The sequence below is a fragment of the Cyrtonyx montezumae genome, unplaced genomic scaffold (genome assembly GCF_038088225.1).
Source record: "Cyrtonyx montezumae isolate F1298 unplaced genomic scaffold, pur_monq_1.0 scaffold_3, whole genome shotgun sequence".
NCBI classification, from domain to species: domain Eukaryota; kingdom Metazoa; phylum Chordata; class Aves; order Galliformes; family Odontophoridae; genus Cyrtonyx; species Cyrtonyx montezumae.
The window spans coordinates 136,937,722-136,952,098 of NW_027072034.1; the positions used below are offsets into that span (position 1 = coordinate 136,937,722).

The following is a 14,377-nucleotide window of genomic DNA, read 5'->3' on the forward strand; positions in this document are numbered from 1 at the left end:
TGCAAGAAAAGTACAGTCAGACATCAGTCCTCTCAGGCAGATTAAGGAAGACAAATGTTTGCTCATGCCTGGAAATCTGTTGCTGTTCTATTACCGATATGCTGGATTTGTAGAAGGCTGTCTGTAGGTATAAGCTCTCAAATTTGTGTCACGATTATGTTCTACTTTCTGGAGTCGTTCAAGGTACCACTTACAAGCATAAATAAAAATTGATGTTTTCCTTCCTTTTCTTGCAGCAGTTCCAAACAGATATTGCCTAATTTGCCTCCAGCTGTAGTATAGTAAGCTGAATTACGTTATCTGGGCCCCGTTTAGTCAGTGCTGACAGAGGAGAGCTTATGTAAAACCTGAGTCCTGTACTTTGTTCCCTGCTGTAGTTAGAAGCCCTGTAAAAAAAATAATAAAAAAAAGAGAACACATTTAGAACCTAATTTCATATAGGCAGCTTTAGTTGTATTAAGCCTTTACTATTAAGCCCACATGCAGACTTTAGTTCAGCTTAAAATGTACAAGTTACTTCAGTAATCAGAATTTGCATCAAGAGACAAATCTTTTTCTCTTAGGAGGGAAGAAATACTGACAGTTGGGCACTGTATTCTGTGGACGTAATTACAAAGGAGAACATAGCATGCTTTTTTGACACAGGAGAAACATGAATCCTATTTTCTGAATACTGTGGGCTAATTATGGGTTCATCTTAATTAGCCTGGATGTTGTCTCCATTTAACATACTCTTAAAGCAACTGCACATTGAGGAATTGGAATAATAACCCCAGCTATCTTTGTATTCTTTTGTGCCCCACGGAATCTAGCTCCCCGAGAAGATAAAGCTGCTTATTCACTCTGCATGTAACAGTGCAGATGGCACAGTCTCTCAGTCAGATTTTCCCATGAAAAACAGGTGAATTAAATGAAAGAATAAGGCTCAGCATTTGGTTATATATCTTTTGACTGATCGCTGAAGTCCTTGAAATGTTATGGAGTGAGTCAGGCTGAGAACAATAAATTTTGTTGTTAAAATGCAATAGATTTTCCTTGCTAATGCTGTAATGACTGATATGCCCCTTTTCTGCTTGGTTTATTGAATAGTAATGCAAAAAGCCTGGAGAGAGAGAAACCCCCAAGCCCGAATTTCTGCAGCACATGAAGCTTTGGAATTGAATGAGTGAGTGACAACAACATTAACATTTATTTTCTGTCATTTAAAAATCCATTTGATGATAGCTTAGTGCAGGGGTTTTACTACAGTAATTTTTACCCGTGATTATTGGCCTGCCACAGGAAGTCCAACAATGGGAGTTAAAAAAGCATAGCTGTATGTGGTGCTAGCTACCCCAAAGATCCTTAGGGCACTGATGACAGTAGGATGTCTTCCTTCCCATTGTTGTCAGCAGGTTTTGGATCAGGCCCTATGTTAGCACAGAACAGTGTTAATTACGTTGCCTCCTGGTGAGTCTATGATATGTTTATTTATGGGATGGAGACGAGAGAGTTCCCTATTGGATTCTCAGTTGTCCTGAACAGAAGCAAGAAAGAAGGGACTCGTAAACACTTCCTGAAATATTCATTCGATAGTGTGAGGGAAAATGATGTAATATTTTGGGACTTTTGTTTTTTCAGTCTGTTATGTATTTTCCCAATGAGAAATGTAACATTCTGAGATCCCACAGTAAACTCTTTGCTGTGAGGCTTTGCTGGCATGGCATACTGTACAAATGTTGCCAAAGTGCATAGAGACTCCCTTAGGTTGCTGTCAGAGATTACTGCATTCTAGAGTTGCATAAACTGATGCCTTACAGATTGTCCTTCACTAGTTTCATTAGAAGGAAAAAAAGAAGTGTTTGTTCCTGGACCACAATCTAACTGAGGGAGCATATAGCTTAAAAGGCTTTAGCAAGCAGTGAGCTTTACACCTATTCCATTCTACTCACATATGGAGTCTTATTTTCACCCAGACTTGTTACCACTTTTTCAATAGATGACTGTGTGAAACATGACTAGAGGCAACAGCAGCAGCATGATTCCATTTCTGTATGAACAAGAATCTCATCAGTAATTAGTTGTTTGTATCAGAAAGAAATCAACATGCTATATATATGTGTATATATTTGTGTGTGTGTGTTAAAATTGTATCTGCCAAGTCCAAATGAGTTACCTAGGCCCCTTGTGTAGCCATGAGAGAAGCTTCTCAACTCTGCAGTTCACCATGTTTTTAGAGAGATTTCAACAGGTGAAATTAGTGGCTTTGTGAAGATGCTCCTCAAAGGAGGAGGAGGAACACAGGTAGCTAATAAAGAGTTCTAAATTAAATGGTTGGAAGCTGGGTGAGGTGATTCCCTCCTGCATTACAACTTTCCATGTATTCCTAAAGCAAATTTCTTAGTTGTTATTTTATGGGAGGGGGAGGGGGGGAATCTCTACAATTACATTCATGGTCTGATATTTGCAAGTACTGTGGATCTGTGAGTCAGCAGTGTGCCCTGGTGGCCGGAAGAGCCAGTGGTATTCTGGGGTACATTAACAAGAGCTTGGCCAGCTGGTCAAGGGAGTTGATCCTCCCCCTCTACTCTGCCCTGGTGAGGCCACATCTAGAGTACTGTGACAGAACTAGGGGCAACAGGCACAAACTGTACCACAAGAAGTTCCATCTGAACATGAGAAAAAACTTGTACTATGAGGGTGACAAATCACTGGCACAGGCTGCCCAGGAAGGTTGTGGAGTTTCCTTCTCCAGAGATATTCAAAACCCAACTGGATGGTTTCCTGTGCAACCTACTGCAGACAACCAGCATTAGTAGGGGGAGTGGGCTGGATAATCTCCAGAGGTTCCTTCTTTTCATATCATTGCAATAATGGGAACTTCTCATGTTAAAGCAGTAGTTCATTAAACCAATCTTGGTCTCCAGTGAGTTTTAGTACAAATTGCTTAGTGAAATAGTGCTGTGCTTCTGGAGATGTATTTTGGTAGGTTTATTAGGACAACTACATGGTAAAGTGTCCACACATGAAAATCATGACCTGCTTGCCTGAGTATTTACAAAAGTTCACCAGAAAGATATTCAGTACAATTCCTTTGCTTCCATATTCAATAAATGCTTGACAGTCTGCATGTCTTCGTACAGTTTTTACTTAATGCAACTTTCTCGTGGTTCTTCTTCCTCTGACATTTCTGCAGATGTGCTACTGCCTATATTCTGTTGGCCGAAGAGGAAGCAACAACTATTGTGGAAGCAGAGAAGCTGTTCAAGCAAGCTCTGAAGGCTGGAGAGGGCTGTTACAGGCGCAGTCAGCAATTACAGCATCATGGTGCTCAGTATGAAGCCCAGCACAGTAAGTTTCTTTGTAAGGGATAGCTATTTCTAAAAGGGGAAAAAATCTGGCAGTGACAACTTTTTTTTCTACCCCTCAGAACTATGTACTCAGTATTCCATGTTGGCTGCAGTGTGACTGTTGAGCTGTATTCTTTTTCACTGTTTTCTCCTGATTCTGTTACTGAGTTGTCCGTATTCAATACAAATGCATCTTTTCTGTCATGGCAGAAAATGCAAAGCATTTACTTAACAGAAAAGGGAATGCTGCAGAGCCAAAAGAGATTTGATATTTGGAAAATTCTGGAGAATATTTTAGGAAGTTGATCTAAAATGCCATTAGTCATTTTAAAAACGTAAGCTTGTGTTGTGAAAAGATAGTAAAGAATAGAGGAAGCAGGAGTGAAGTGGTGCTTTGCCAGCTTCTTCCATCAGCAGTAATGATAAATAAGTACACCACACGGCTGTGTGGAAGTTAATGAGATCCATTTGCCAGTGTGACATTTAAAAAGTTAGGAGCATACATCAAGAAAGGTCACAGAAACATTAACAACTGGAATAACGTAGTACCTTAATTGATACTGTAGGATTTTTGCCCTTTTGTAAAAATATTTCAGTGTGGAGATTTAGCTGCTGCAATTTGTTAGATGCTTCTTAATTCTGAGAAAATACATAAGGTAATAGGTTCTTCTTCTACTGTTGCCAGTAGAAGAACAGAAAGATAAATAAAGCAAACTAATCTAGGTTATTTCTAGTCCACAGTGACTACCTCAGGCAAAAATAATACCAATGAATTACGTAAGTACAAGCACTGACATATTATGGTCATCTGTAACTTTCTCAGGACTTGAATTTGTAGCCTCTGGCTGTGTCATGTAATTCAAATATTGCTGATAAAAGTTGTGCAAAGTGACATTGTCTGTCATCTCTGGTTTCAGAAGTGCACACGAGTCTATACCTGAAAGCCTCAGGTTTTATAAATCTTGGGGGTGGTATTTTAAACATTTGTTGGATACAGAATGATATTTAAGATGATACATTTACGATGATTTATGGGGAAAAACAAGTGGAGAGCAGCTGAGCCCTTGAAGCAGTGTTCAGGTTCTAGCAGGCTTACGGTTGTCCATGAAAGCTTAATTTGTACACTTGAATCCATTCTAAGCCCAGAAAAATGACAGCAATTCTGTGAAAAATGCACAGTAAGACTGTCACAATTCTCATGCTGGTGAGCAAGATGTCCAAGATACCTCGTTAAAGTTTGTGCAAGCAAATTTATGTGTGTTATCTTTTTAAATTGTGTTAGAGAGTATGTATCACTACCATCATCATCAGATTTGACACCCTGAACCTTCAGGCTTACAGCAGAGTAAGCAATCAGCTGTCTGATAATTAAGTATGCTGCTGTGGAGAAATAGGAGCTGAAGAATGCCAGCTCTGACTGTTGCTTGGCTAGATTCTGTATGTGGAAAATTTGAGGCTAGATTGTCCCACTCCTCTCTGCCTTCTTCTGATAATTTTAGTATGTGCCCTCAGGAGTTAGAGAAGCTCCAGCTTCAGAATGTGCCTTACGCACAAGGGCTTCAAGTAGCATACTTTGGATTATATGCTAGATTTACATGATATGAGAAGGTGAAGAGCTCAGATTTATTTAAAGGAGGACTGTGGATACACATCTGTAAGGAGACCACAGTTCCTGTCCTTCTTTTGCAGTTATTCCTTGGTTCTGAGGTGCCTGTTCCATTTCTAGTCCTTCAGGTTGATGTTAGGATGAAAAGTGGCCACTTTGTCTTTAAGGAGAGATCACTATAACAACAATATATTTGTCTTTAAGGAGAGATCACTATAACAACAATATATTGTTCCATTTTTCTGTGTGTTAATGTATTCTATCTTTCATACAGTGTTTCATGCTAGACCACGGATTTTAAGAGTGGATAATGACTTTGGATAGCCAGTTCAATCTCCTTCAAAAGATGCTAGTTACAGAAGGTGAAGCAATCTTCTTTTTAAGGTGGCTTGTACTAGTTACCCCAAATCATTAGTCACCTCTGAAAATCTTGGCCTACAAAGTTGTCCTATTTCATAATAAGTAAATGCCCCGTGGCCATTCCTCCTGAAATGTCTGGAAAGGAGTTTGGCCTGAAATTTGTACCTCTTAGTTACACGATATAAACATGTTGAGACAGATGTAACTAATAAATTGTATATTAAATATAGAAGAGACAGTACAGAGATAAGAAATTACACAATATAAAATATAGCTAATGAAATTCCTGCCCTCCCTTATTTTTCTTCTGAAGTCAGACCTTTCAGCCTGCTGTTGGATCTATCTGAAAATCATAACAGCTTTAAAACAGTTTGTAGGTACTTGGAATGTTTTCAGCACACATCTTGTTCTTGTTATGAAAGACTTGAAAATGTTAGCAACAGACAAATCTTTACAGGCTGCATAGGTGAGGATAATTTGTAGCAAGTGTGTTCTATTTTTTTGTTTATATGGTAATATTATAGGTGATCTCTTGTCCACACATTTCCTGCTGGTCCAGAAGTTTGTTAAAAGTTCACATTGGGATTACAGAGAGAGAATGAGAGACCAAGGATCAATGGAAGATTAAGGGTAATTCAAGAGACTAATTACTGAGGCTCTTTTGTTTCTCTCTTCACCAGGGCACCTTCCAACACATCAGATTGTTAGCTGGGAGTATGCTAAATTGCCATTCATAGCTGTGAGGGTAACAAGTAAAGGCTCAACAAAGGGGAGGTTCAGGGTGCGTTTGTAACCAATAAGTAGGAGGACTGTTGGAATAGAGCTGGGGAATTTACTGAATCTCTTATTAGCATGTGCACAACTTAACTTACAAAAACATAAGACATATATGAATTCTCATGGATGCTGTTGTCTAACCCAAGTATGTGAATTGGTAAGTAATTTGATGCTGTGTAATTACAGGGCTTCGTGTCAGTGTTAACTTCATATGGGTTCCACTCCCCTGACTGATTACTTGATGGTCTGTGTCCTACAGAGCTCTCCATACCTTCTTTTTTTATCTTAATTATGTTTATTTTTCTTTTTATGCAGGAAGGGACACTAATGTGTTAGTTTATATTAAGAGGAGACTGGCAATGTGTGCAAGAAAGCTGGGAAGGACCAGAGAAGCAGTGAAAATGATGAGAGATGTGAGTTTGTATTTTTTTGTGTTTGATACATTGGTAATAAATAGTTGCAGAGAAACAGCCTTGGTTACAAATTAATGTCTGCTCTTGCATCATGCAGTACTGCTGACAGTCATTTTGTTTGTGTAACGTACATAAAGACTAAGTGAACAGACCTTTTCTGAGGTTGCAAAAGAACACTATAATATCAGGAAATACCAGATGGATGGTTGAATTTCCCATCCCAGTATGTATGCATTAGCGTGCTGCCTGTTATTCAGTCATAAAGTTCTGTAGCTTCATTTTCGGAAGACTTTCCTCTCTGACACATAGTGAGTGCAACTGACTTAATAAACAGATCTTGAATATTCTGTTTACTCTTTGCATTTTGGCTTCTTGCCTTGTTTGTGGCACTGCTCAGACCTGAGGACACTGTTCTTTATTCATGCAAAACTTATTACTGAGATGTCAAAAGAAAGTTATTAATCTGTAATGAACTAATTTCCCTCTGGGATGGAGGATGATTTTATTCAGAATTTGTAGGGTACAAATCAAACTGTAGCAAGCTGGGGAGTGGCAGTAAAGGCAGCTGTCCCCATGACGTGCTGTATATGTTTCTAGTGTGTAAAAGGCTCACCTTCAGAGATAGCTGTGCACATCTGGCAGTTCTTCAATTGAGATCTCCTGCATGCAGTTGAGAAACACTATAGTTTGAGGGATTGACTTGCCCAAGGTAGCAAGTCTGTGACTTGGGAATATTTTGGAAAACATTGAACAGAGTTCATCATGGTGCTAGTCCTCATCCTAAATAATCTAGCAAATTGCAAGTGGGAGCAATTTTATTTCCTGTCTCTGGTTGAGGTTTTTCAGGCATGCAGCTCTCACTCCTTAGAATCACTAGGCTGCCAGATAGAGGTGTTGAAAAAGAGCTTGTGGAAACCCAGCCATTGGACAGCTAAGAGTGTGAGAAAGAGGAAGAAGGAGGAAAAGACCTGTTTTTGTAGCCTTGTAGTCAACAAAGTCAGCTGAGAGAAAATGTTTTCAGTCCGGCCAGTTCCACTGATTATTTATCAATTTCATGACACAGGCACACTGGGACAAGCACTGAAAAACAGTGGAAACACTGAAATTCTAAGTTCTGGCACTAATATACAAGAAAGATACAATTTTGAATTTCACATTCAAATGTCACACATCATAATTATGGCAACTTTTGGAGCTGAATGCATGCTGCTGGATGTGTTTTATGATTTGTAGATAGGGCTGTGTTGAACAGATATTCTGTGAACCTTTCCTCAGCTGATGTCAATACATACACTTAAAAGTGCATCCAGAGCAGCATCTAAGGACTCAGGTGATCTAACCAGTCCTAGGTTTCTTATGCAAAGACCCTGAACTGAGTGGGTTTTTTCTGTCACTAGAGAGAAAAACGTGTGCTTTTGAAGTCAAGTATTCTATGGCTCTTGACAGATGACGATGACAGGGAGACCCAAAGTCATAGTTTGTTAGGCATTTGAAGGACCGAAGACACTTTCCTCTGTAGGAGCATCATGCTGAAACAAAAGGGATGGATGCAAGACAACAGAGGTAGAAAGACAGAGTTTCAAATTTCTAGAGCTTTAACAGAGATTAGTGCATTCTGTATTTTTCCACATACAGACACTTAGCCAAATCTTCCGAACTGAATTTAGATGCCTCTAGAGCTCTTTGTTGTGAGTGAGCAAAGCTGAGAATTAGCAGGTCCCTGGATGAAATATAAAAGCAACAGTACCTCTAGGTTACAACTCCAATACATTAAGAGCAAGAGGAGAGTCAAGTCAGCTTTGCAGATGCTTTTCTTAGGCTGACGTGGAGCTATTTACTTCTGATGAATGCACACCACTATTTATTCATGGATGACATAAATAATATATTTATGAAGAAGTTTGAACATGAACGTGTCATTGATGGTTTCTGTGTGATTGATGAGGGAGGAGATGAATTTATTCACTCTAAGAAGAATATGAAGAATATGTTGGCTGGGGACTGCATCTAGCATCATGGAATGGAGGGTGGAGGCCTTGTTTGTGTTTGAAAGATTGAAAACAGATTTCTTAAGGCATGGAACATGATGGAAATGAAGTGTTAAGAGGTTCATGACACCATCTGGGAAATATGATTGGGATGTAGTGAGCCTTTACCACTTTGAAAAAATAAAATACTTGAGAGTGTTTAATTCATGGCAAATATAAGGCCATCTTGAGGACATTACTTGTGGATTACACTGTCTTACTTCAATTATATGTCAGAAAAGAGAGAGATTCCACTTAAAACACCTTAATGGAAAGAAAATGAGTTGTTGGTGACTTTAATAAGATTTTGGATAATTGGTTTTATTACTCTGCCGATAGGAAAATCTTATTTAGTACTTTATTGAGGATATTTTGTTTCTTTTGTTGTTGAAATCAAGTAGGGATCTGTCACTTCTGTGATTGATTTTGAGATAGCATCATTTTGTTGACTTTGCTGCTGATTTCATTCATTTAGTTCAGTAGAATTAATCAGAATGACTAACCTGTAATTCTCTTGGAAACTTGTCATATAAGTACACATAGGTGTTGGTTTTGCTTCTATTTCTGATGATAACTATTTACTATGTTTCACTATAGAAACCAGCAGCTGTCACTGTTTGTATATATTGAGTTAACTTGTGATCTCATTTTGATTAGCGTGTTGTTGGAATAGTTCCAGCCTAGTCACCAGAGTTGTTCCAGTTTTATTCCTCTTTATATAGAGCATGATATGGTCTGTGAGGGAACCGGCTCTCCTTTACCATCCCAGAGGAAAAAATCTTCAGTGCTTGTTGTTTTATTTGTTAGGCTGATGATGTTAGGAGGATTTAAACTAGTGTGTTTCAAACTATGTTGGAAAATTCAGTATGTGAAGACGTGAAAGGCTGTAGTGGTGACTGTGAGAAACCTTCACTATTCCTAATCTGTACTTGGGGATGTTACTGAAAGACAAGAAACAAGGTGCTGAGGAGCAAGGATAGCTTTTTGCTGTCTGTCTGCTGATTCCCTCACCTTTGCAGGAGAGGAAAAGTATTCTGGGTGTGCACGTTATGTTTTTTCACTGATGGGAAACCCAAGAGGTGTGGAGGGTGTGCAAAGGCCCTTTCTGTTGTTTAATCATGACTGGAGCAGTAGTTGTCTGTGCTATTGAATTTCCCTTGAATGAGACACTGAGTATCAAGGTGGAAGTGCACGGTGCAAGAAACTGAATTGTCTCATTAATTCTAGCTTTTTAGGATTGTTCTGGAGAAGGTTTGGGCTGTGGAATAAGCTTTCATTAAAGGATGATGTATGTTTATGAAGAAGGGAGGCAGACAGAAGGTGTGCTAGTGTATGGAGTGAGCAGGTCTCATTTTCTCTTTTGGAGAGATGAAACAAACCTGTTCTCCGTGGGATGTTTTTATCTCCTACACTGTGGCCCTGCAAATCCCTGGAAGCTGCTTTGTAGTCTTAGCAGGTATGCGTTTCCAAGCAGTAGTGAAGTTGCCGCTTGCCACGTGCAGCTTTGTTTAGCAACTAGTAACATTCAGGAAGAGAAGACACTCTCCAGGTGTTCCCTCAGCACTGGAGGTTAGAAAACAAGACATTTTTTAAGGGTCTGAAATGTAGATTTTATTTTATTTCTGGCATCAGTTATGTCTGCAGAAAAATTACTCTTTAGTTCATTTTAAGTCACGTGCAGACATCAAAAGGGTACTCAACCATACTGAGTCCATTCTGATGATATGGGTAGGCTGCCTTTATCTTTTTTGTGACCAGTTTTTGTGAGAGTTTTTGCTGGTGTGCCAGTTCTGTGAATCTAGCATGCTTCCTTGGCAGCCTCTTGTATTTGACTTTGAATGCTCTTTTCTATTCAAAATTCCCTTGAATTCTGTATTTCTGTGTGCATTGCTGATTGCTCTTGGGTAAGGAAAGCATATAACCAGAGCGGTGTTTTGCACCTTGTATCTTCAAGCTGTGTGAAAGAAAAGAATCCTGACTGCTGATAAAGATGTTACAATCCCTAGCAACTTAACAATACAACTTCTGCAGCTGCTTGCGTCTGCACCTACTGTCTGTCTCTCCCAAATACTTCTGTGCTTTAGGCAAGGATTAGTGAGTCAGTCTTTGGCACGTGTTACACAGGTCAGATGAAGCAAGCTTCTTTGCCTTGAGTGCAGTGCTAACTTTATTAAAATCTGTAGCAGTTATTCAAAATGCCATTCATTAAAACTGGAAGCAAAAATTCTTCTGAGTTCAAGAGACTGAGAGCTACCTTAGACATTTTAGATAAGCACTACTCACGTGAAGCATGACATTTGCTGACTTCCACTATAGAAAAGTAGCTTCAGTTAGTTCTTGTTCAGATACAGAAACGTTGCAATAACAGTAGAATGTCCTTCATTCCAATGGTCTTGTAAATAAAACAGATGCCTGTGATTGCCCTGATCCTATTTGTACCTGCGTTTGAATCAGACCCCTCCCTTTCTGTCATGGCAGCAGTCCTGAGCAAAACCCACAAACCTAGAGATTTAATGACTATCATTTAAACTTGAAAGTTTCTCATATAAACTACTTTTCAAATTGTTACAGCTGGGTGACTACAATAAGAGTCATGTTTTGGAGAAACAATCAATCAACCAAAGGATTTTTAGGCATGTTTCATTGGAAATATACATTTCTAGCAGGACATTTGAGCTTTCTCAAGATACTTGTCCAATACACTTAATGGCTTCTTGTACCCGAATGGAATGAAATGGCTGTGTGTTGAGTACCTGTCCTGTAGAGCAGAATACTTGTTTCCTCTACTAAGGCTATACTGCAGTGTCAGTTTTTGTTTTTCTGACAGTTGAGTCAGAAAAATAGCTTTATACTCCTTGAGTATAAATCATTCCTCCTTGTCCTGTCGCTATCTATCCTTGTAAAAAAAAGTTGAATTCTCTCATGTTTATAAATTCTCTTAAAATATTGGAAGTTACCTATGAGGTCTCCCTGCAGCCTTCTCTTTTCCAGGCTAAACAAGCCTAGTTCCTTCAGCTTGTCTTCATAGGGGAGTTGCTCCAGCCCTATGGAGGAAGCTCCTGTGTACAGGGTTTCCAACACTGTGATTCTGTTAAGACAGTGTAGTCTCAGAAGATAGTCACATAGTCTTATAGGGACTCTGGTCATTTGTACTCCTTTTTGTCCATCTTTTTGCATCACTCCTTGTCCAAGGGCTTTGTATGTCCTTTAAATATGTTCATCCATCTCTCTAGAATCTCCTAGCCCATTTTGGAGCTACTAGATCATTTTCTTCTTAATTTCTTTCCAAAGTCTACCTCTAGGAGTATGAAAATTTCTGCAGAGTACTCAAGGATGATGTCAGTGAAGTGGGGTTTTTTTGTTTTGTTTTGTTTTTTTCTGAAGAGGGCAATGAGTAATGATTTTATTTTCATGCTTTATGAAGTTGCTGATCTTTGACATAACAAAAATTATTAGTTTCTCTTACTACTTTTATGTGATGCGATTATTTAGTCATAAACGTACATCTGGAGCAACTTGTGCTCTTCTAGTTTCGTGCCACATCTGTCTTTAAAGTTCTCTTTATTCCTGGAATGTGCATTTTTACAACATAGTTCAAGTAAAAGAATTTTCATAATTATATTCCTTATAATGCTGAGGTCTTACTCTGAAATCTTTAATCCTTCAATTAAGAGAGGGCATACAGGCTGCATGTTCTAGCACATTTCTTTAGAGTTTACATACTGGGTAAGATGTTTCTCCCTTTAATGCCAAATCCTACTTTGAACAAAAGACGTATTATCCGTAAATATTTTGGAACACTGGAGCTAATCTTGCATTTCCCAAATTAAAAGTTGAATATCAGCTACATTTTATAACTATCCCATCCCAAAGTTAATGTAAACTGGAGCCTTTCTGCGTGCTAACCTTTGCTGACATTTCTTCTCTCCTTGCCAGGTGAGCTGGCCAGGGGTTTTTGATCTCTGTTCTCAGACTTGGCAAATGAGCCCTATTGTGTTTGGTTAGCTGTCAGATAGCTTCAATAGCAGAGTGTTTACAACAGTGATCTTTACCAGATCATTTTTAGCCTGATTTTCTAAGATAATAAAATTTATGTAATCAAATCTCAACTGTCTGCCTATACAAGGAACATTTGATCCATCATTCGGATTCAATGAGTGGAATAGGATGTTAAAGATAATGCATTTCTGCAGCTTTTATGGGAAATGTAGCTTAATAAAGGAAAAAAATCATGTTGGTCATCTGACCAGAGAAAACCTTAAGCATAATTCTTTCCTATTAGACATCACTGAGTCCATTTGGAGTGACGTGTTTCAAATACCTCACATCTGTCTTCAGACAGTGTTTAAGAAATCTAACAATCTAGCTATAGAAGTCCTAGGAAATTAGGGGTTTCTTTTTTTCTGCTCAGAAATGGTTTAATCTCTTGCCTTTTCTGCTTTTTTGTTAACAGCACTTACAGATTATAAGTCATATACCAGAAAACAGATTATGCAAAATATTGATGAAATTATCAGTGCTATCCATGCTGTGTGCTTGTTTTTTCAGTGGTGGTTGACAGCTGCACCTGGAAGATGGCAGCTTCGGTCATTCCTCTTTTAGGAGACAGATTTTATCATTTCAGATAGGCATGGTGGGAGCAGACAGGAGCTGATGTTGAAGCAGTTTCACTGTTTCCATTGAACTTATTTTTTGTTGTTGTTTCTTCATTTTAAGCTGAATTCACTTTCCACATTTATGAATGCATTCACTTGAATACATGGATTTTAAAATATTTGTGTTTGGGAAGGTATGAACATAAGCAGCCATGAATGGTTGTGTACACTGCCCTTAAAATATGTGGCCATCTGTGCAACCACAATGCAAATAGAGAATAAATTTGTCAACACCAGGTTATGTATAAGATCATTCATTTATCCACCTCTGTATTCTCTCGGGTCCCATGGCCTAGTCATAGGCATAAGCTATAAATTAAAACTGTTTCCTACACAAATAGTGTGTCATTGCTAATTGATACATGGGGCTAATGTCATCACAGGGAGAAAACGGATATAGCAGTTACAACTGCATTCCTTGGAAGTGTTTTAAAAATTATATCTAAATGAGAAAATGCTGATGATGGAAATTTTCTCAGAGTAGGGAGTCCTCTTCATTAAAGTCTTGTCTGGGAGACATGACTTGTTCCTCATCCAGTAAATCAGATTGGGATTTCCTTGTGCCATAAAGCATTTTTTGTCATCATCATTCCTTCATATCCATCACAGAATCACTGAACCTACACCCTGCAATATGGATTGGGGTGAGTCTGGAAATACAGCCCTCCTGGGACTTGTGATAAGATCTCCAATTGTGTCAGACTTATTTCCAGAATTTTTCTGGAAACTTACACTTCCAAGATGTTGTTTATCTAAAAAATAAATAATAATAATTTATCTGCAAAAGCTTCCATTTCTATGTATTTGCAGTATCATAGAATCATAGAATCATAGGGGTTGGAAGGGACCTCAAGAGATCATCGAGTCCAACCCCCTGCCAAAGCAGCTCCCTACACCAGGTAGCACAGGTATAGCTAATGAATCTTTCAAATAAATGTCTCACTTTCTTCTGATGTATTGATTTCCCCCAAATTCACAGAGAATTGGAACAGAGTATGGGTTAATGCACTAGAGAAAACGTTTTAACCAATTCCTCATCTCACACTCACAGATATTGTGCCCAACTTTAATTCTCTGTGTAGAATGTGGGCGAGCCCCACTCCTCATCTTCTAAGGAGGAGTGGGCTTGCAGCCCACAGTAAGTTTTCCATTGCTACTCAGTGTGACACAGTATTTATCTTGCCCTCAACATCCAGCAGAATTAAACTCT

General features: G+C 38.7%; 1 protein-coding gene across 2 annotated transcripts in view; it reads left to right on the plus strand.

The window, feature by feature from the left end:
• Positions 1 to 14,377, plus strand: part of ST7 (suppression of tumorigenicity 7) — a 124,645-nt gene that overhangs the window by 83,990 nt on the left and 26,278 nt on the right. For both annotated transcript variants that reach the window (XM_065743483.1, XM_065743482.1), the window contains exons 6-8: positions 1,090 to 1,165; positions 3,176 to 3,330; positions 6,388 to 6,485. In XM_065743483.1, coding sequence (XP_065599555.1) covers positions 1,090 to 1,165; positions 3,176 to 3,330; positions 6,388 to 6,485 — 329 coding nt within the window. The remainder of the gene's footprint in view (positions 1 to 1,089; positions 1,166 to 3,175; positions 3,331 to 6,387; positions 6,486 to 14,377) is intronic.